This window comes from Fistularia commersonii, chromosome 21, assembly GCF_037954325.1.
Source record: "Fistularia commersonii isolate RoL2024-O1a breed Wild chromosome 21, RoL_Fcom_v1.0, whole genome shotgun sequence".
Lineage (NCBI taxonomy): Eukaryota > Metazoa > Chordata > Actinopteri > Syngnathiformes > Fistulariidae > Fistularia > Fistularia commersonii.
Genome location: NC_141304.1, coordinates 916,961 through 935,873, shown reverse-complemented (window position 1 = coordinate 935,873; position 18,913 = coordinate 916,961). Strand labels below are relative to the sequence as shown.

The 18,913-nt window shown below is 54.7% G+C and overlaps 2 protein-coding genes across 6 annotated transcripts; both read left to right on the top strand.

Annotated features, from left to right (window-relative positions):
- The first annotated feature begins 479 nt into the window (after window positions 1-479).
- eif4enif1 (eukaryotic translation initiation factor 4E nuclear import factor 1) lies at window positions 480-10,895 on the top strand. Of its 3 annotated transcripts, XM_086169033.1 has the most exons (19): window positions 480-619; window positions 1,270-1,426; window positions 1,503-1,576; window positions 2,695-2,822; window positions 3,825-4,093; window positions 4,255-4,453; window positions 4,571-4,734; window positions 5,365-5,503; window positions 7,250-7,426; window positions 7,568-7,839; window positions 8,225-8,308; window positions 8,502-8,688; window positions 8,788-8,876; window positions 9,055-9,191; window positions 9,273-9,354; window positions 9,425-9,551; window positions 9,627-9,899; window positions 9,972-10,091; window positions 10,169-10,895. In XM_086169033.1, the coding sequence occupies exons 2-19, from the start codon at window positions 1,319-1,321 to the stop codon at window positions 10,348-10,350; spliced, it is 2,811 nt and encodes a 936-aa protein (XP_086025159.1). In that variant the 5' UTR covers window positions 480-619; window positions 1,270-1,318; the 3' UTR covers window positions 10,351-10,895. The 3 variants fall into 3 exon arrangements, with proteins under 3 accessions (XP_086025159.1, XP_086025158.1, XP_086025160.1); XM_086169032.1 differs by having other exon boundaries at window positions 9,627-10,091; window positions 10,169-10,407; XM_086169034.1 differs by lacking the exons at window positions 5,365-5,503; window positions 7,250-7,426; window positions 7,568-7,839 and having other exon boundaries at window positions 9,627-10,091; window positions 10,169-10,407.
- A 150-nt stretch (window positions 10,896-11,045) lies between these two features.
- patz1 (POZ/BTB and AT hook containing zinc finger 1) lies at window positions 11,046-18,779 on the top strand. 3 transcript variants are annotated; one of them, XM_086169029.1, is made up of 6 exons: window positions 11,046-12,517; window positions 13,393-13,456; window positions 13,549-13,723; window positions 14,263-14,430; window positions 16,123-16,329; window positions 16,517-18,779. In XM_086169029.1, exons 1-6 carry the CDS (start codon window positions 11,376-11,378, stop codon window positions 16,963-16,965), a joined length of 2,205 nt encoding a protein of 734 aa, XP_086025155.1. In that variant the 5' UTR covers window positions 11,046-11,375; the 3' UTR covers window positions 16,966-18,779. The 3 variants fall into 3 exon arrangements, with proteins under 3 accessions (XP_086025155.1, XP_086025156.1, XP_086025157.1); XM_086169030.1 differs by lacking the exon at window positions 16,123-16,329 and having other exon boundaries at window positions 11,048-12,517; XM_086169031.1 differs by lacking the exons at window positions 14,263-14,430; window positions 16,123-16,329 and having other exon boundaries at window positions 11,051-12,517.
- Window positions 18,780-18,913: the final 134 nt, after the last annotated feature.

The window sequence follows — 18,913 nt, the reverse complement described above, 5'->3', positions numbered from 1 at the left end:
GAGGTTCGCTTTGCGCAGCCGCACAAAAAGGACCCCAAAATCGAGGAATAGCTGTCCTAGATAATGCCTTATCATTTTTTTCAAATTATTTGTAATTTATATTAAAGCCCGCGATAACAATTGGCAACATATCGACGATATATGCAGTCACACGGAATACTTTTGAAGTCGATTTTTTATTTGTCGTATTTTAAATGTTAGTCGCGTAGGGTCGACAAGCAGCGGAGTTGTTTGACATTCTAGAAAGGCGCGGCGGGCACCTTGTAATCTTTCCTAGGACCTTCTTAAAGCGGCGATCACAGGAAAATTGCTGCTACGACTTAGAAAACAGAGAAAGAGCAGGCAATTAGCTGAGGTTACAAAGTATCCTTGTTAATTATATCGTATTTGAAGCCGTGTTATTGTGCAGCGTTACCCCAGTACAGTGTGTGTTTTTCTTCTCAAATCACCAAAAGAACTCAGCCGGCTTTGGATTTGGTGGGTGGGCATTATCCCATTCGCCAGCTGGTTAGCTAGCTAGCTTAACGGGCTAGGTAGCTAGCTAGCTAGCTAGCTAACAAACGTGAACTGCCGCTGCACGGACATTAGCAGCCAGTTCCAGACGCAGCCCTCATACGGAGTAAGTTGTGCGGATTTTGTTCGTTTTAAACGCACCGAGCAGTCAACTTGTGTTTTGAAAATGTTGAACTAAACCTTTCGAACGGGGTTCTGAGCTAACCGAGTGGGACGCTGTCGGCTAAACAGCTATTGCGAACGTTAACTTCTGGGATGTCTCTCTACGTAATGTGTTTATTTGGGACTCAGGGAGACCCTTGCGATACTTTGGTTCTTGATGGGCGATTTTGGTCCAATTCGGCCTCACCCGAACCTCCGAGGACCGACCCAGTTCCTTAATTAGTTAATTTACCGCAATTGATTTGTCACGTCCTTTGTCAAGCTCCTGGCTGTATCCAATTAACGGGCTAATTGGACAGCGGCGTTTGCTAATGTAGCCGACATGAACCTAACAGCTACGTCTGATTGACTTCCAAACCCCTTTTCTTCCGTTCAGTTTGTCAAGTTTTAGTTGGTTTACGTTTACCCAGGTTCATTTTGTCGATTATTTGGCGTTTTCTCTAAGTGCCCAGTCTATTTTTTTAGTCAATTTGACTCAAAGAGTTGTTTAATTTGATGAAATAGCCGTGCACGGATGGTATTCAAGCCCTTTAAAAGCTGCATGTATCTGTATCAAATGACTGCTTCACTGAAATGGAGAAACTCTTCCAACAGGAACTGAGTCTTTGTTTGGCTTGAAGTTGTTCTGCGTCTGCAACCAGTCATGGAAAGCGATGCTTGTGTAGAACAGAAGAATGGCAATGCTACCGTGGTCCAAGCTACACAACAACAACCACCACCACCAGCAACAACCCCGTACAGATACACAAAGGTAACCTAGAGAGCAACCGTGACACTTTGGATATTGCACAGAAATATTTCCAGCTTTAATCATTATATTTCTTCAGGAGGAGCTTCTGGATATTAAAGAACTCCCAATCTCCAATGAAAGACCAGAGTGTCTCTCAGAGAAATATGACAGGTAAGAATAAAATACTTGAACACAGGATCAAACACACCTTCAAATTCTTTCTTTTTTTTAAGGGTCAATCCAAATCATGTCGCAAAAGAGTGTGGATGCGGTCCGCTTCGGCGTGGACGCCAAGTCCACGATAGCAGTCGGCTTCAGGACTCTGGTTTGGTCACAGAATAGATCAAAACTGAAAACAATCAAACCCTCATTGTTTTAAATACTCTTTCTTTTAACCTTTTTTTTTTTCCATGCTCACTTTACCGAGGTACATTTTGGCTTTGTGGCCTGTATAATATGATGGCAGGACAGACTTAATCTAAACACTGCATTCTACAATGGTCTTAATTTGAACTGGTTTTGAATACAAACCCAACAGAAATGTTTTTTCTGTAATGTATCATGGGTTGACACTGTTTTGCCAATTCTTTAAAAAAGGAGTTTTAGTTTTTAGAGAGACGGAAGGAATGCAGTCACTAAATGTTTGACCAGTGCATTTCCTCATAAATTAGGATCAGTGTCGTCGCTCCATAGGCTTTCTGAAAGTCTGAATGGTGAATTTCTATATTATTTCCGTCAAAGAGGACGTGAGGTAATGCTGGCCTGCTCATAGTTGCTTACGTTGCTGAGCGGAGCCCATGTGGGCCGGACCGGCTCCAGACGTGGTCTAATTCGAATCACAATGACCATGTTGACACCTGGGATCACTTCCTCCCCGCTTGGTGTGTAAATAAACAGCTTTACCTTTTGAAATGACCACATGTCATTTAATCTGCAGCAGCTTGCATTTTCTCCTGGTAACATTCTGGTAAGTACAGTTTGCATCAAACAAAAGGCTGATACGTCTCTCTCCTGAATGTCCAACATATCTAATGATCTCTATGGTCAAAGCCGTGTTTGTTTTGGTTGTGTGTAACCAACTGATGGTCTGAAGGCGCCCGCTTGTTGCAGCCGGCCTGAAAATAGAAAGTTTACCTGACCAGTAATTGCCACGGTTATCCGCCGGATGTGTTTCGGTGTCGCTGGATTTATCCTGCTTTGTGGCATTTTCTTAGTTCTGTACACTTGATTTAGATTATTTTCTGTCTTGTGGTGGTGTCTGTAAATGATGGCTGGCTGTTCTGGTGCAGTGATGGTGTGTGGGACCCCGAGAAGTGGCACGCCTCGCTGTATCCCACGTCGGGGCGCAACTCTCCAGTGGAGGGGTTCAAGAAGGACTACGGCGATGACCGAGTTCCCCTGAAACGGAGAATCCAAGGTAAAGGGCTGCGGTACCTGCAGCAAAAATGGTTAAAATTGCAAACCCTGATAAGTTTCTATCGGTTTAATCTGACATTCTTGATAAAAAGCCAAGGCACTATCGTCATTGCCATATCTTGGGAAAATATTAAGTTTTGACAACCTGATCAGGTACTCCGATATCCGTCTGGTCCACAAAATCTTCCATAACGCCTCTTAAGACCTTCATCAAGCCTCGCTCCGACTCACAAGTCGAGTCTAGAGGAGACTGCAATGTTCCTAAAAGAAAGTCTGCCTTTTCTAAATCTGCCTTTTCCTGTAAAGCCATAAAAGAATGGAATGGGCTTCCAGACAATCTTAAGAACATGACTGATTTTCACACCTTTACAGGGGACGTTAAAAATTGGATTCCGGAGCACCGAACATGCTAATGCTAACAACGCCAGACAGTAGTTTACCCTTCTGGGTCACATCTGATGGGCCCCAGATGCCCAAAGTAACAATAGCACTTTCAACTTGCAAAATACATATTTTATTGCCTGTTTATATATTGTATAGTTATTTTATTGCCTATCTGTATATTGTCTATTTTATACAGTTTTATATTTGTATTGTCCAGGACTACAGATGGAAATTAGCTATGAGCTACAATCTGGTACAAACATCTCTGCCTCTGTGCTTAATATATTTGTACACTGTCCTAATAAACTTCTAAACAAACAAACATCCCCAGGCCAGGGCGCCCAGTAATGCCGGCCTTGTCGGTGTCCGATATGAAGTCGGAACAGTGGCTGCAGACCAAATACTGAAAACACACTCAAGCAGAGAAACAGAAAGCATCCTGAGCCAGCCTTCCGCTTTATATTCTTATGCATTTTGAGGCCTCTTTTACGTTAGTTAGACCCTTAAACTCTCCAAGTTCACAAAACGTGCTTTGCAAAATGTCCGTTAAAACCCAGAAGCCGGGCCGCGTCTACCCGCGCACGCCGAATATCTAAATCTGACAATTTCCCCCCATCAGACCCCCGGGAGCGGTTGAAGGAGGACGACCTGGTGGTCATTCTGAGCCCGCAGCGACGCAGCTTCGGGGGTGGATGTCAGGGCAACTCCGTCCCCGTACCCCACAACTGCCGCCCCAGCAGCCCTCTGGAGAACAAGGAGAACGAGTCTCTGCGTTTGGGAGGCACTCGCAGGATCGGCAGCGGACGCATCATCGCGGCCCGAGCTTTTGAAAGAGAAGCCCGAGCTGAGAAGGAGAGAGAGCGGGACTTTAAGGATAAAAGATTCAGGGTTGGTTCACGTGGTTTGGATTCAAAGTGTAGAGTTTTGAGGCGCAAGTGACCGATACGACTCCAAATAAATGTGACGCACGGTTTAAATAACCTCCATGTGAGATGTTTACAGCGGCGCGGGTCGTCCCGTCTCCCTAACTTGCTTGACTCTCTTTGCAGAGAGATTTCGGGGACAAGCGAGTGTTTAGCGAACGGAGAAGGAACGACTCGTTCGCGGAGGAGGAGCCGGAGTGGTTCTCCGGAGGTCCCACCAGCCAGTCGGAGACCATCGAACTCATCGGATTTGACGATAAGATACTCGAGGACGATAAGCGCAGGTCCAGGCGGTCGAGGAAGAGGACGGAGTCCATAAAGGAAGGCACGTCCGGGGTTTCTTTCCAACGCCTACTTTTTCCCCCGGCGGCTGTCGAACGCCGCTCTTCTGAGAATCTGCGTGCCTGAGGTTCCTGTTTGTTCCCGTCCCGCGTGTCCGCAGCCGTGGAATGTAACGGAGGCCAGGCCGAGGAACAAAACCTGGGTTCGCGGCCCACGGCCGACCAGGAGGTTCCCCACCCCGACGTTCTGCCCGAGCAGTCGACCGGAGACTTCGACTTCAACGAATTCTTCAATCTGGAGAAGACCATGCCGGGATTGGCGTCGGTAAGTACCGGGCTGCACCAGGGGGTCCGGGTGGGACGACCTCGTATTCCTACGTCACAAACCGGGGCCTCCCTTTGACTTCACTCCGTCTGAGCCGACCAGTAGAGGTTTTCCCAAACGTTTCCAAACCGCACCTTCCACTCCGGCTGTCGCCGAAGGACTCGGCAGGACAGCCTGGCGGGTGACACGCTCCGCCGTTCGAAATAAAAAGCTTAATGTCGCAACTAGATAACCTCTGCTGCACCGGCTCGCTCTGTGGTGGCGGCTCTTTATTTTCCCCGGGTGGCTGCGCTCTGTCCTCTTTCCGGGCAGCCGCCGCCTGTTACGAGGGTCAATCTCCACTCCAAATTTATGCCCATCATTAGAATGACAATAGAATCGCTCGCCGCTCGAGCGGTTAATCGACTGCTTTCCTCGCTAAACGAGGAAGTTGGGAACCGATTGGTTTACGACGCGCTAGGAGCGTAATCAAAGACGCCGCCGCCGCCGCCGTCGTTCGTCCGGCACGTTTGTGCTAAGGCGACGGGGAAAACGCTCTCAACGTAAGTGCCCCCCTTGTCCTCGCAGCCTTCGGCTCATAGATTTTGGGGCGTCCCCGCCCCGTCACACACCGGCGTCTTTGTCTTTCAGATGATCGAGGACGTGCTGGGCGACGGCCCCGTCTCGTCCAGCCGCTTCAGTCAGTGGTTCTCCAGTAACCTGAGCCCGTCGGGGAGCCGCTCCAGCAGTCTGAGGTCCACCCCCCACGAGGAGCTGGAGAAGCTAGCAGGTTAAAAAGACTTCTTTTTGCTTTCGCTCGCGCCCCGTTTACGATTATGTGGAGCGTCATCTTGTTATTTAAAGTTAGTTTAAAAAGTCATACCCGGGCCTCGGCCTTAGCGGCGCACAAAGGGAAGCTCTTTGGAAATTACCTTTTTAAAATACCAATAGATAAGTATTAGACTCGGAGTATCTTCAGATGTCAGAGTGTGCGGAGACAAAAAAAAAAAAAAGAACTCTATCCAACGATGAAGGCGAGTAGAGAGCAGGAGAAAACAGGTTAGAGCACAAGCAGGCGTGAAATCTTTGAGTTTTAGCGGGGTAGTTGGCGGCGGTAGCTCGAGGATGGAAGGTAACATGTTCCAGAGACGAGTCTTCTGAGGCCTCGGCTCATCCGGGAAGGTGAGCAAACACCGGGCAGCTTTGACCGCATAGTTATTAGCCAGGAGGAACTGGGCCGCACGTTTTCAAATAAATTACAAGCGGAAACGCTGCCTTTTAACCAGCGCCAACCTCAGACATGTTCCGGCTACATGTCGGCGGCCATAGGCCTTGACCGAGATGGGTGGCTTATCGGGCACGATAAGCAGTCGCCATGAATACCAGTAGCAGCGATGGTCACGTGGCAATATCTGAAACCATCATTTCGTAGCTTTAGTATTTATCAGAGAAGTAACAATGGTGGGCACCCGGTGAGAGGCTGCTGTAGATCAAGCAACGTCTCATGGGAACCTGCCATAGATGAGAAAGCCCAAGGACTCTGGAGAAGGTACGAGGTTACATGAGTGCAGAAGGAGCCACAGAAGTGTATCATGGGATAGCCTCGATAGCAAAGCAAGTCAATTGCAGCATAACTAGGGGCTAGGCTAATGCTAATGATAAGCTATCTCAAAAAGGACGTGAAGCCTCTTAAACAAAGAGAGTGTCCGCACTCCGGCCGGAGTTTGGAAGACGGAGCTCGGTAACCGAACGCTCCCGTTCTGCTCTTAATGACCGGAAGCATCAGGAGTAGCCCTGCCTCCTGGGAGCATACATGTCTCACGAGGTGCTAGGCTTCCAAGAGCACTGTGAGATGTGTCGTTGCCCCGGGCCATTTAGGAGGATTTTAAATTCCGCTCAGAATCTTTCGGAGAATACAATACTGGGAAGACATGATCCCTCAAACTCTGTTAGAACACATGCAGCGGTGATCCGAAAGAGCTGGAGAGCCTTGAATGACTTGTTAGGGCGGCGTGACATGCAGACATCCCATTATCCAGTCCGCAATGACAGTTTTTCTGCATCTTCTTGACAGCGTATGCCTCATTTTTGCAATATTTCACAAGTAAAAGAAGGCAGTTCTTTTTGTCAAAATGACGCCTCCTGGTCTGAGATACTCCCAGGTTTCTTCCCGTGGTGTTGGAGGCCAATCCGGAGAAGCTATCTCATTAGGAGCGGCGTCCCCATGAGGATGACTCGGGTTTCATCCCGGCAACAAAGTATTGATAGTGATCCAGACTTGTATGTCCTTTTGTTTCGAGTTTAAGAAACCCATTGGTTTTATCCATCTCGATCAAGAGGTACAACTGTTTGCCATCTGCAAAGCGGTGGCAACCTTTTGGGAGCGCTCCCTGATAGCACCTAAAGGGAGCGCAATAAGGGTAAAAACAATGGGTCCAAGCACAGAGCCTTGTGGAACACCGTAGTTTACCGACGTATGTATTTTCCCATCGATGGTCACATGTGCTTTTCAATGCTTCCGCCCCCAAACCTCCAGGGCTGGAACCTCTCTGTACGGCCCCCGGCCAAGGCCCCGTCCCCTACTTCACCCCCATTCAGCCGTCTGAGTGCAAGGAGAAGGTGGATATCCTGGAACTGCTGCACAAGGCCAAGATAGATCTGAAGCCGCTCCTCTCCACCCTGTCGGTCAACAAGGCTCGTCTTCGGGAGAGCAGTGAGTGTCCCTTCGTGATTCCCGTTTCAGGCAGACCTGGCCGAGGGGAAAGCTAGCGCGAGGGAGGTCTGAGAACCCCAAACGGGAGGCTCCCTCTTGGCCGGGCGTCTCGTTTTGATTCGGTCCCGTGTCCGGTCCTAGCCAACTCCGGAGAGGTGCTCTCCCTGGAAGAGGTGGAAGGCGAGATGAAGGGGATGCGACTGGGATCGGAGCCTCAAGTGCCGACGGTCGCGCCCCCGCAGAGAGGCAACGGGACGCCCTTCATGGCCGAGCACCTAGAGGAGGCTCTGACCGGCGGCCCCAGCGCTCGTCCACGCTTGCGAGACTCAGACATGTCTGCTTTTAATAAACTGGTTAGCAGCATGAAGGCAAGTGGAACTCTGCCGACTCACCCCAAAACCAACGCAAACAATGTAAGTACTTAGTCCGCGTCCTTTCTGTAGCCCTTCGGCTCGCGCTGTGCATGTTGGCAATGGAGGAGGTAACAACCGCGGGAAGTCCGATAGACGGACCGTAAAACGATGGGCATAAATTTGTTTTGGAATCGACCTTTTCCGTCGCTGCTTGGAATTGTCCGGTTGTGTCGAAGCGTCCTTGAATGTCCAGATTCATCCCAGTGGGCTCGCAAGGTTGAAGTTTGAGGAAGTTCCGCTTTCCTCAAAGTCTAGTACCTGCTCTGATCCAGATCAGTAGTCGCACCTCGGACCTCCGGCCACAAACTTCAGTTTGCGAACGTGCTCATTGGGATGGGTTTGTGTCTGCGAGGCACGTTACGGACTTTATTTTTCTTCGGTACAGCTCCAGCAGTCTTCAGACCAGGCAGCCGCGACGCCCTCTGAGGCCCAAGTCTCTGCACAGCAGCAGCAGAAGAACATCTTCCAGGTGACCGTAGGAGGCTTTCTTTATAGTTTTCATAGAAAAGCCCGGTATGTCCGTCGGAATTCGGAGGCGGAAGCCAAAAGGAATCGTCTAAAAGTTGGCAAATCCCGAGTCGGTGGCAAACTCTCTGAGCCCGCCGCGTGGAAAACCACAATGTCCTCGTGACCGTGTCGGGAAATGTCCGCTCGCATTCCAGGAGCTCCTGGGAGGCCCTGGTCGCAGCGGCTCCCCGGCTCTGCTGAGCAGCCTCCTGGGAACATCTGGAAGTCCCACAAACTCTGCCCCGCTTCACGGCCTTCTGCAAAAAGGCCCGTCGCCTCCCCTCTTTCCACAGAGGGCCGCGTCACCCAACTACTTCAACAGTCGCTTGCAGCATTCAGCAGGTAGGAAGCGTCCGAGAAGGTATCCCAGATAACGGTGCGGTGTAAGATTCTGGTTCAGTAAGGTGTGTGTGTGTGTGTGTGTCATCCCGCCTTCTGCAGGTTTCCCTGTCCGCCCCCAGCCCATGCTGCCGGAACAGTTCGCCAACGTGCACAGGTCCATCAGCCCCGGATCGGCTGCGCAGCAGCAGGTACTGAAGGAGCTGCTGGACCACCAGAGCCTTGTAACCTTAAGGGTAGATGTTCTCGCAGGAACTGATGCAAAGTGACCTCTTTCTGGCTTTTGCTCTTGTTGTCCTCCGAACATACCCTTTAGAGAACCTGACTTTTTTTTTTTTTTTTTTCCTTCCCCCCCCCCTTTAACCCCAGATGAGGGCGCTCTCTATGCCCATGAACCAGGCCGACCTGGAGGCCCTGGCTTTCCAACAAGACCTGGCCCTCCACGGCCACCACCCGTTTCAGCCCGGTTACAACAAACTACTGCAGGAAAAGTCTTACCGTAACAGGTCGGTATCTCCTGTCGGTAAGAGTCGCCCCCTCGGCTCCTGGTAGTCGTCGATGTTCAGCTCATGGGCTTGTGATTGCAGACCTCAGCGTGTGAATCGCTCCCCTGGTCCGGGCCCGCTATCCGCCGATAGAAACTCCCCGGCCAACGCGGTGACGAGCATGGTAAGCCCGGCGCGCGCCAGTTCTTCTGTCGTGGCTCTGCGCAAACACTGAGGCTGCGCCTCCCAAACAGCTGTCGCCGTCGTTCACGCCGACATCGGTGATCCGCAAAATGTACGCCACGAAAGAGAAGAGCCGGGACGAGCCGGGCCGGCCGGACTCCAAGGAGGACTCGGCGGCGGCGCACGACGGAATACGGGGTGATTATCCCGCCCGCGTTTTGCTTCTCCGCGCCGCCGGCAGCGCTGAAGGCGCCCCTTTTCTGCGAGTTACAGAAAACTGCTCTCCGAACCCGTTCCTGGAGACGGCGGACGGGACCGGCAAGGCCTTGGCGAGCAAGGACCAGGACCGCCTGAGGCCGGTCTCCTCGGGCCACCACGCGCCGCCCGGAGCGTCCTCGTCCTTCGCCCGGCCCGTCTACCCGGTACCGCTGCTGTCCCACGTGCCCATGGTGCGCCCTCCCCCTCAGCTTCACCCCAACGTCGTCCAGCAGATGCTGGCCCAGGGCATCCAGCCGCAGCAGCTCGGCCCGGCGCTCGTCCAAGCAGGTGAGCGTCGGCGCCGCCGCCTCGGACCGGATCGGAGTCCGTCTCCGCCCCTTCACCTTTCCCGTCCTCCAGGTTTGCCTCCGGCGCTGCTCGGACAGCCGCTGTACCCCCTCGGCGCGGCGGGGCATCCACTTCTACCTCCCAGAGGCAACGCTCCCATGCAGCTGGCCGTGATGCAGCAGCAGAGGCCCGGTGAGTACCGCCCCCTCCGGCGTTTCAAACCCCCCGGCCGCGCCTTCGCTTGAACCCGGCTGGGTCTCCTCCCGCAGTCCACCAGAACATCCCGGGCCCTCAGAACCAGGGGCCCCATCGGATCAACGGCTCCCGGCGCCACGGCGGCAGCCCCCCCCTCGGCCTCTCCAAGTGGTTCGGCTCGGACGTGCTGGAGCAGCCGCTGCCCTCCATGCCGGCCAAGGTCATCAGCGTGGACGAGCTGGAGTTCCGACCGTGAGGGGAATCGGAACCGGCGGAATTCCCGGACTTTACCTCCTCTGGTTCGCCCCCTCCCACCCCATCATGTATTAAAATGTGAACTTTATTTGGAAAGCGGAGCGCGGCGCCGTCTCGGTGCGCGTCGCCGCTCTCCGAGGCGTGACGGGAGGCTCGGCGTCGCCGACTCTGCCTTTTTTTTTTTTTGTTTGTTTTTTGTATTTCTATCAGTGAATCCGGAAGTAAATAATGTAAATGGCGACTTGTACAGACCAAGAAGCGTCTCCTCCCTGTACATAGCTGTGGTGTCTCCTCACTCCAACACCTCCTGGTGGCATTGAAGGCTCCTGAGGAGGAGGAGGGGGTGCAGAAACTGCTGGTTGTGCCTTTTTTTTTTTTCCTTTTTTTGTTTGTTTTCCCCTCCTTCCTTAAAACAAAACCACCACCACCGTCACCCGAGGGGTCCGAACACGCGTTGATCATTTTTGTGGGGTTGTTGGGATTCAGTTTGTGCTATTAAGTTATAAAAGAGCACAGATAGAATTAATAAATAAAATCTTGAGTAAACCTCTTTTGTTTTTGTTTTTTTTGCTTTATAGACACCTGTCTGCTCACAACAAAAGAGGGAAGCTACTTCCGGTGTGGGGGGGGGTTCACACCGGAAACGTCACCTCAAGTGACTCCCCGGTGCAGAAGCTGCAAGGGGAGGGGAAAAAAAAAATACCCCTACGTTGCGGGAGGGGGGGGTGCGTTCCGCTCCTCCCTCCCCTGAACAAAAACAACCCGCAACCCCCCCCTCCCGCAAGAAAAGCGGGGTCAAAGTTCACAGGAAGCTGGGGGGCTGCCATTTTTTTCCGCCGCTGCTACCGCTAACGTCTGCCGTCGGGGAGGGGCGCTTGTTTTTCGACGCGAGTGTGTGTGTGTGTGTGTGTGTGAGTGTGTGTGTGTGCACCCCCCCCCCCTTTAAAAAAAAAAAAAAAAAAAAAAGGAAAAACCCACGCCGCGACGCCTCTCCGCCGTCTCTCGTCGCCGGTGGATGCAGCGGGCATGGAGAAGGCAGCGGAGCCGTCCTGGACCTCCTCGTACACCTACCAGGTGAGCAAGCACAGCGCCGAGATGCTGCACAACCTCGACAGCCAGAGGAAAGATGGAGGCAGGTTCTGCGACGTGATCCTGCGCGTCGGCGAGGAGAGCTTCCCCGCGCACAAGGCGGTGCTGGCGGCGTGCAGCGAGTACTTCGAGTCGGTGTTCGGCCGCCAGCCGCCGGAGGACGACGCCCGGGAGCTGGAGATGCACACCATCAGCCCCAAAGTTTTCAAAGACATCCTGGACTTCGCGTACACGTCGCGGATCGTGGTGCGGCTGGAGTGTTTCCCCGAGCTGATGACGGCCGCCAAGTTCCTGCTGATGCGCTCCGTGATCGAGATCTGCCAGGAGGTCATCAAGCAGTCCAACGTGCAGATCCTGCTTCCCGCGTCGAGGGGGGGCCACGCCAGCCTGTTCCAGGCCGCGGCCCCCGCCGCCGAGATGCTCGGCTTCCCGCCGCCGCCGCCGCCGCAGGAGATGCCGCTGAACGGCCAGGGCGGCTTCGGGAACGACGGCCGGCTGCATGTGGAGCTGCTGGAGGCCGCGGGGGAGGCGGCGGTGCCGCTGCTGCTGCCCGCCGCCGCCGCCGCCGCCGCCGTGGCGGAAGGGCCGCCGGAGGAACCGGCGGGGCCGCCCGGTGCCAAGCGCGGACGGGGCCGGCCGAAGAAGCAGGACGCGGGCGCCGAGTTCAGCGCCAAGGATAACGGGCTTTTCCCGTGCGGGACGTGCGGGAAAGCCTTCACGGAGGCGTCGAGGCTGAAGAACCACGAAGCGCAGCACGGAGGAGCCGCCGGGATGATGCGCAACGGCGTCCCCGCCGCCGCCGCCGCCGCCGCCGCCGCCGCGCAGATGCTCCTCGACGGCGGGAGGAGACGCGAACGGACGCGGCGGCACGTCGGATGCGACGTGTGCGGGAAGGTTTTCCGTGACGTGTATCACCTGAACCGCCACAAGCTGTCCCACTCCGGGGAGAAGCCCTATGCGTGTCATGTGTGCGGTTTGCGTTTCAAACGCAAGGACCGGATGTCGTACCATGTGCGCTCCCACGACGGATCCGTGGGGAAACCCTACGTGTGTCAAAGCTGCGGGAAAGGATTCTCCAGGTGAGTCCAACCCACGACCCCACGGAGCCTTTGTGTCCCTTCCACCACGTCTGTGCGTGCGTGCGTGTGTGTTTGTGTGTGGTGCGTTCACGGACACATAACACCGGTTTTACTCGGACTCCCCACGACTGGGCTGGAAAACAAAGAGTGTGCGTGGGACGTGTTTATTCACGGGTCCGGTCCACGGAGAAACCCGGCTCCCCACCACCACCACCACCACGTCAGACTCGGGTTCTCCGGGTCCGGCTCACTAGCGCCCCCTATCGGACCGGAGGTCGAATTACACCCACGACCGGCCTGAGAATAAGAATAACAACTTTATTTATCCAAAAGGAAATTGTTGTGCCAGTTTCAAGTAAAACATAACAATAATAGGAAATTGTGTAAACAGCTCAAAAAGGAGGGAGAATAAGAAATACAAATAAGTGTCTGAGTCAAGGCTATAAGGTGTTTTAAGGTATTTAGTACAAAGATTTGAAGATTCCCTGCGGCTGAAGGAAGCGGAATTAAAAAGTCTGATAGCTTCAGGTAGGAAAGACCTCCTGTGGCGTTCAGCGGAGCTCCTGGGTGGCGTCGATGCACGGCTGAGGAGGAGAGTGGAAGTCACCGTGTAAGAAGTGGGGAGAAGAAGAAGAAGAAGAATCTCCAGACGGACGTCCACGTAAAATAGACGCCTTCGCCCCTGAAGGTGTTTGGACACCAACATGGAGACTCCCCGATGTAGGAGCTTCTGACCGCCTGGTTGTCCCCGTCGCTCCCACGTCCTGGTCCTCCCCCTGCGGTTCTGGTCTTCGTCGGGGCTCCTGGTCCCGACAAGGGGGGTCACGTTTGGGCAAAAAGAGCGTCGGTGTCAAACCTGTGCCCTTCCTCCGCAGACCCGACCACCTGAACGGACACATCAAGCAGGTTCACACGACGGAGAGACCCCACAAGTGCCAGGTGAGGCGCCTTCCCTCTGGACCTTCTCTGGAAACGAACCGTCCTGACGGGTCTTATTTCCCCGATATTGTTGTTTCTTTCTCGCCCTCCAGATTTGCAGCGCCTCCTTCGCGACGAGGGATCGCCTTCGGTCGCACCTGGCGTGCCACGAGGACAAGATCCCCTGCAAAGTGTGCGGGAAGTTCTTGCGAGCGGCGTACATGACGGACCACCTGAGGAAGCACAGCGAAGGAACTCCCAACAACTACTGCGGCATTTGCAACAAAGGTAACCCGACCCCTGCCGGAGTGGGTCTGCGACGTCGGTGGGCGGAGGTGGAAGGTACCGCCGGAGGAACCTCCCCTTGCTCCTTCGAGAGAACGTCGGCGTGTTCGTCGGAGCTTCTCCGATTGTTCTTTCCGTCGCCCGTTCCTCGTTTTGGTCGGTTCTCACGCCGCAGAACCTCCGAGTCCCCGAAGCGGCTTGTCAGGAGGCCGGGCTCGAGGTCGGGATGCGGAAGAGGCGTTCCTCACCTGCCGTCTTCATCTTTTCACGGAGGTTTCAAGCGCGTCTTGACTTGATCCCGACTCGCCCTCCAATGTCCAAACCGCCGCTCTTTCACCGATTGGTGTCGAGACGTCCTCCCAGGCTTCTTGTTGGTCGCCTCCTGACGGGACTACATCTGGAGGCGCTTCCCGAGTCCAGAGAACTCCTTCGAAAAGCCCGAAGACGAGTTAGCGGTCAAAACTCGGGTGGCGTGGTTTCCGGTGGTCTCGCCGGGTTCCCCGCGAGGCCCGAACAACTGTTCTTTCTCCTTCTGGTCCCAGGTTTCTCCACCGCCTCCTACCTTAAGGTGCACGTAAAGACACACCACGGCTCCCCGCTAGCCCCGCTAGCCCCCCCGGCCCCGTTGCACGCCTTCCCCGAGCCGAGGGAGGAGCTGCAGATGCACAACGGCAACCCCTACCACATGGGACGCCCGTGCTCAGTGGAAGGCAAGCAGCCGGCCTCCGCGTCTCCGGCTTCGCTCGCTCTGCTGCCCGCCGCCGTTCCCCCGTCCCGTCAGAGCCGGGGTCACCGACCTTCTGGGGCGCAGAGTCTCAAAACGCCCCCCGTCTAACTAGCGGTACCGTCATTTCCGGACTATCGGGCGCACCTGAGTATAAGTCGCACCGGCTAACATTAGCACTTTAGCGCAACCTTTTTGCTAACAGGGAACGGTTTTAGGCGGGAAACTGTTTCCGAGGCGCCGGGGTTCCGATGATACAAACATTTTCCAGTTAGTCACGGCGTTTCATCTGAATCCAACGTTATATCCGGCAAAGTACCGTCGTTTCCGGACGATTGGGGCGCAGCGGCTAAAAGTGACGAAATAAATCTGTGTTCTCGTAACGTGAGATATTTCAACTTTTAATTCAATCCACTCCGGTAGCGTCCATGTTTTTTCCGACAGCGTCCAGAACACGGCCGATGAAGGAGACGAATAATCAATAAGACGATCCACCCGTTTTCTACCCACGCTAACGCTAAACCGCTAAAGCCGTCGGAATTTGGCGCTCGTTCCGTCGGTCCGATGCGACGAGGCGACATGTTTAGGCGGCGTGAAGCTCGTTAGCTCAAAAACAATCCATTAATTAGCCGCGGCGTTCAAAAGTAGCGCCTTATAATCTGGAAATGACGGCATAACTTAAAATCCACGTTTGTCCAAGTGACCAATTTTTAAATAAGTATCACGTTTAGAGCTCAATCGGCAACCAGAGGTTGCTTTGCTTTGGTAGCGATAATTAAAAACACGAAAAAAAATGTACATTTACGAAATATATCAAATTTGCACCGATACACGTGTGATTAAAACACACAAAAATAAAGGAATCGTGACAAATCGAGGTCAGCGGCGCGACGCCGACCACGTCGGTGACCCCCGGTTCGCCCCCCCCCCCCCCTTAAACCCGTCGCCCCAAAACCCGGTCCGGTCCGGCTCGGGACCCCGGCTGACGATCCATCGGTCTCTGCGGCTCGAAACGACTTCGCCAACGATTCGCACAAATTGGATTTTAAGGAATTTCTGTCTTTGTTGCTCCGCGCGGGAGCGCAAAACCATCACCGCTGGTCCTCGAACCGCCAGCCGATGGTTGGAGACTTTTCCGGGCGATGCTGGAACATCGATGCTTGGTGTGTGTGTGTGTGTGTGTGTGTGTGTGTGTGTGTGCTGCCAGCATGGCTGCTGCATCTCGTGGTCCACCAGTGTGTTTCTGCTTGGCTGCTCCATCTGCTCAGCATGCCTGGTCACGTTGTTCCTCCCGGTCCGGATCGTCCCCCATCGGACTGGAACCCGGTCCCGGTCCCGGTCCCGGTCCTGGTTCTGCCCCCCCCCCCCTTTAAGTCGTCCCGCCCGCCTGATTTTGTGCGTAAAATGCCGTCGGACTGTTTCGTCCGTTTCCAAAAAACAAACCCGCCATTGCCGTGGAAACAGCCCCCCCTTCTTCCCCGATCCGGGGGTTCCTCCACGTTCCCCGTCGGCGAGCATGCACGGCAGCGCATGAGGCGGACGTGCACGTGGGGTGGCATCTGTGCAGCATGCTGTGTTTTCACTTTGCAGCCACCAAGTGAAGGTTGTCCTGAGAGCCTCCCTGTGACCTCTGTCCTCCCCGCTCCCCCTTCCTCCTCCCGGGCCGGGCGTCCCGTAGACCTGTACGCCGGGCGCCAGCGGGTCCTCACCTCCTCTGAGGCAGAGGGTCGCATTCAGGGGTTCCCCGGACACCCCGGTTTCCCCCCGCCGGCCCCCCCGGCCCCGCAGCCCGAGCCGCTGGCGGGCCGGCCCGGCGGCGCCCCGTATTTCTGGGAGTATCGCTGTGGCGGCGCGCCTGGCTTCCCCTTCCGCGGGCCGGCTGCAGGTCAGTACGGGGGCGGCGGCGCCGCAGAGCTCTGGGTGCAAAGGGGCGGGGCTACACGGGAGAGGGTTTAGCGTCGGCGCAGCGCGACTGTTATTGGTTAGCCGTCAGTGTTTCTTAGCGGTTTGGGAACCAGCCGGTGGATGTAAAGAGTCCGCTTCTATCCCCCCCTCCTGCTTTCTCGCCGCAGACGGACAGGAAAACGCGGGGAAGTGTCCCCACCTGGACTCGGAGGAGTCGGACCCGTCCTACGGCGACCTGTCCAACAGCGACGAGCTCAAATCCCCGCACAAGTCGGACCGCGGCGACCCGGGCGCGACCCCTCCGGCGCTCAACGGCTCCCCGGACGGGCCCGGGGCCAAAGCCGACCCCGAGAAGAAGTTCACCTGCGGCGTCTGCGGCCAGGCCTTCCGCACCAAGTCCTACCTCAACAAGCACCAGCACCGGGTCCACAAGGGCCAGAGGGCGGCGGGGGCGGCCCTGAGCGAGCTGGCTCCGCCCCTGGCCTCCCCCTTCTCGCCGCAGCAGAACATGTCCCTGCTGGAGTCCTTCGGCTTCCAGATAGTCCAGTCGGCGTTCGCGTCCTCGCTGGTGGACGCCGAGGCGGGTCACAGCGGGATGGACTTCGGGGGGAAGTGACCCCGCCGTCCCGGACTTCTTCTCAGTCGGCGACGTGGATCCACGTGTCCGGATGCTTTTGTCCAAACGCCATATGATTCCTACTTTTCTACCTTTTTCCAGAGAACCGGACGAAAGTCTTTGTTTGTAGAGCGACGACAGGAAAGGCCTCCTCTTTTCTGTCCACGCCGAGTTCCTTCTTCTGCTGCTCTCAAGGAGGACCTCTTCTTCTTCTTCTTCTTCTTCTTCTTCTTCTTCTTCTTCTTCCCCTCCTTGCTCTCCTGGAGTGTTAGATGGCCGGGCTCGCGGTACGTTTCACCACACGAGTCGATATCGACGGGATTCCAAAGTTGGAAAATCGATATTGAACTACCTCACGGGAAGCGGCGGCTCGGGGAAAACCCCGACCCGTCCTGAAACGCGCCGCGAGCCGGGGCCACGCGGCGCCGACCTTTGACCCCCCCCCGCCCGCCCGCCCGCCCGTGACCCCCAGCAGGGACCGAGTATTGTGTATTCTAAGAAATGTAGATTTTATTTTTATTAATTTATTGGTGCCCTCGGTTTCCTTTTGTCGGATCGTCCCGAAAGGACGGGTCGATTTGTTCGTTTTCAGTTGAGTAAATTATGTTTAGAAGGAGGAGGCGTGCGTGCGCGCGAGTGTGTGCACGTGTGTGCGTGTGTGTGTGTGTGTGTGTGTGTGTGTGTGTGTGTGTGTGACGGGCAACTCTTCAGCCTCCAGATCAAACAAACCTTTGCTGTCTTAGTTTCCGCTGTTTGTTTGTCACCTGCACTTGTTGTTGTTGTTGTTGTTGTTATTGTTTGTAGCTCCGCCCCTTGCCCCGCCCCCTCCGCTAGACATTCCTCCAATGAGAACAATCCTCATTTAGCACTTTTCTTTATTTTATTCCCACCTTCTTCACCCCCTCGTCACCCTCGTGTACATACATCCAGACAGGAAGTAGGGTTTCAGCGGCGTGCACGGATTCGGTCTAACAGGGCATGCATGTGTGTGTGTGTGTGTGTGTGTGTGTGTGTGTGTGTGTGTGTGTGTGTGTGTGTGCGCGCGCGCGCACGTGCGATCTGTTTCCTCGGTTATAGTTTGTGAGTAAACGTGTTACACTCAGTGCATTCCTGCGTTATTTATGGTTGAATAGTGATTGTATGAAGTGTATATAACACTGATATACACAGTTTATAAATATATATATGAATATAAATCTATCTGACTGACCGGCGGGTGCAGGACTTGTACATAAGGCCGCTTTCTTCCCTTCGGCGAGGCCTGAATGTCGCTCCCGCGCCGCCGGCTTGGCTTCTCTGGAGCTCCCAGAGGCTTTTCGTTGTCGTCGCCCGGATACGAGTGACAGGAAGTGATGTCACCTTTTTTTGTCCCGACCCCTGACCCCTTGACCCCTTGACCCCTTGACCCCCGCCGGCCTTCGGGTAAAGACGTGTCGCTTTTCTGCTTCTGGTCTGTTGCAAAGTGCCTTCCCAGTTGTGATCGTGCACAGCAGTGGATTTCAAACCAAGAGGTTCTCTTTTCTAAGGCTCGATTGTACAGAGTGACCCCCCACCTCCCCCCGCGGACGCACTTTTGTAGAAACCCGCGGCGGAGGCGCGCCGGCCGGCGGGCCATGCGCTCCGGGACGCTCGCTTCCCCCCCCCCCCCCCCCCGAAGTGTGGGCTCCGTGTTTTTTGGTAACGTCTTTGGAAATCTTTCAATATAAACACTTTTTCTATAGATATTTGTTTTTGTACTCTGTTTCTGAGGCTGCTCTCCGCTTGGTGCCGAGGCGCCCCCTATCCCCTCCCAACACACCCCAATAAACGAAAATGGAAACGCTCCCCGTGTTTGTTCTATGATCCGTCACCACGCCGACAAGGAAAGCGTTCGGACGAGACGAAAATTAACAGCGTTCACGGGTTCGTCAGTCAATCGTGTCTCCGTTGTAGCTTCGTTGTCCGGAAA

What these genes read in the sequence shown, in the direction of transcription:
- eif4enif1 (XM_086169032.1), top strand. Translation starts at nt 1,319, where the DNA reads ATGGAAAGCGATGCTTGTGTAGAACAGAAGAATGGCAATGCTACCGTG. An exon ending in CCTGAAACGGAGAATCCAAG is followed by an intron (nt 2,823 to 3,824) that starts GTAAAGGGCTGC and finishes TCCCCCCATCAG; the next exon opens with ACCCCCGGGAGCGGTTGAAG. An exon ending in GGCGCACGACGGAATACGGG is followed by an intron (nt 9,552 to 9,626) that starts GTGATTATCCCG and finishes TGCGAGTTACAG; the next exon opens with AAAACTGCTCTCCGAACCCG.
- patz1 (XM_086169029.1), top strand. Translation starts at nt 11,376, where the DNA reads ATGGAGAAGGCAGCGGAGCCGTCCTGGACCTCCTCGTACACCTACCAG. An exon ending in CTGCGGCATTTGCAACAAAG is followed by an intron (nt 13,724 to 14,262) that starts GTAACCCGACCC and finishes TTCTGGTCCCAG; the next exon opens with GTTTCTCCACCGCCTCCTAC. An exon ending in CTTCCGCGGGCCGGCTGCAG is followed by an intron (nt 16,330 to 16,516) that starts GTCAGTACGGGG and finishes TTCTCGCCGCAG; the next exon opens with ACGGACAGGAAAACGCGGGG.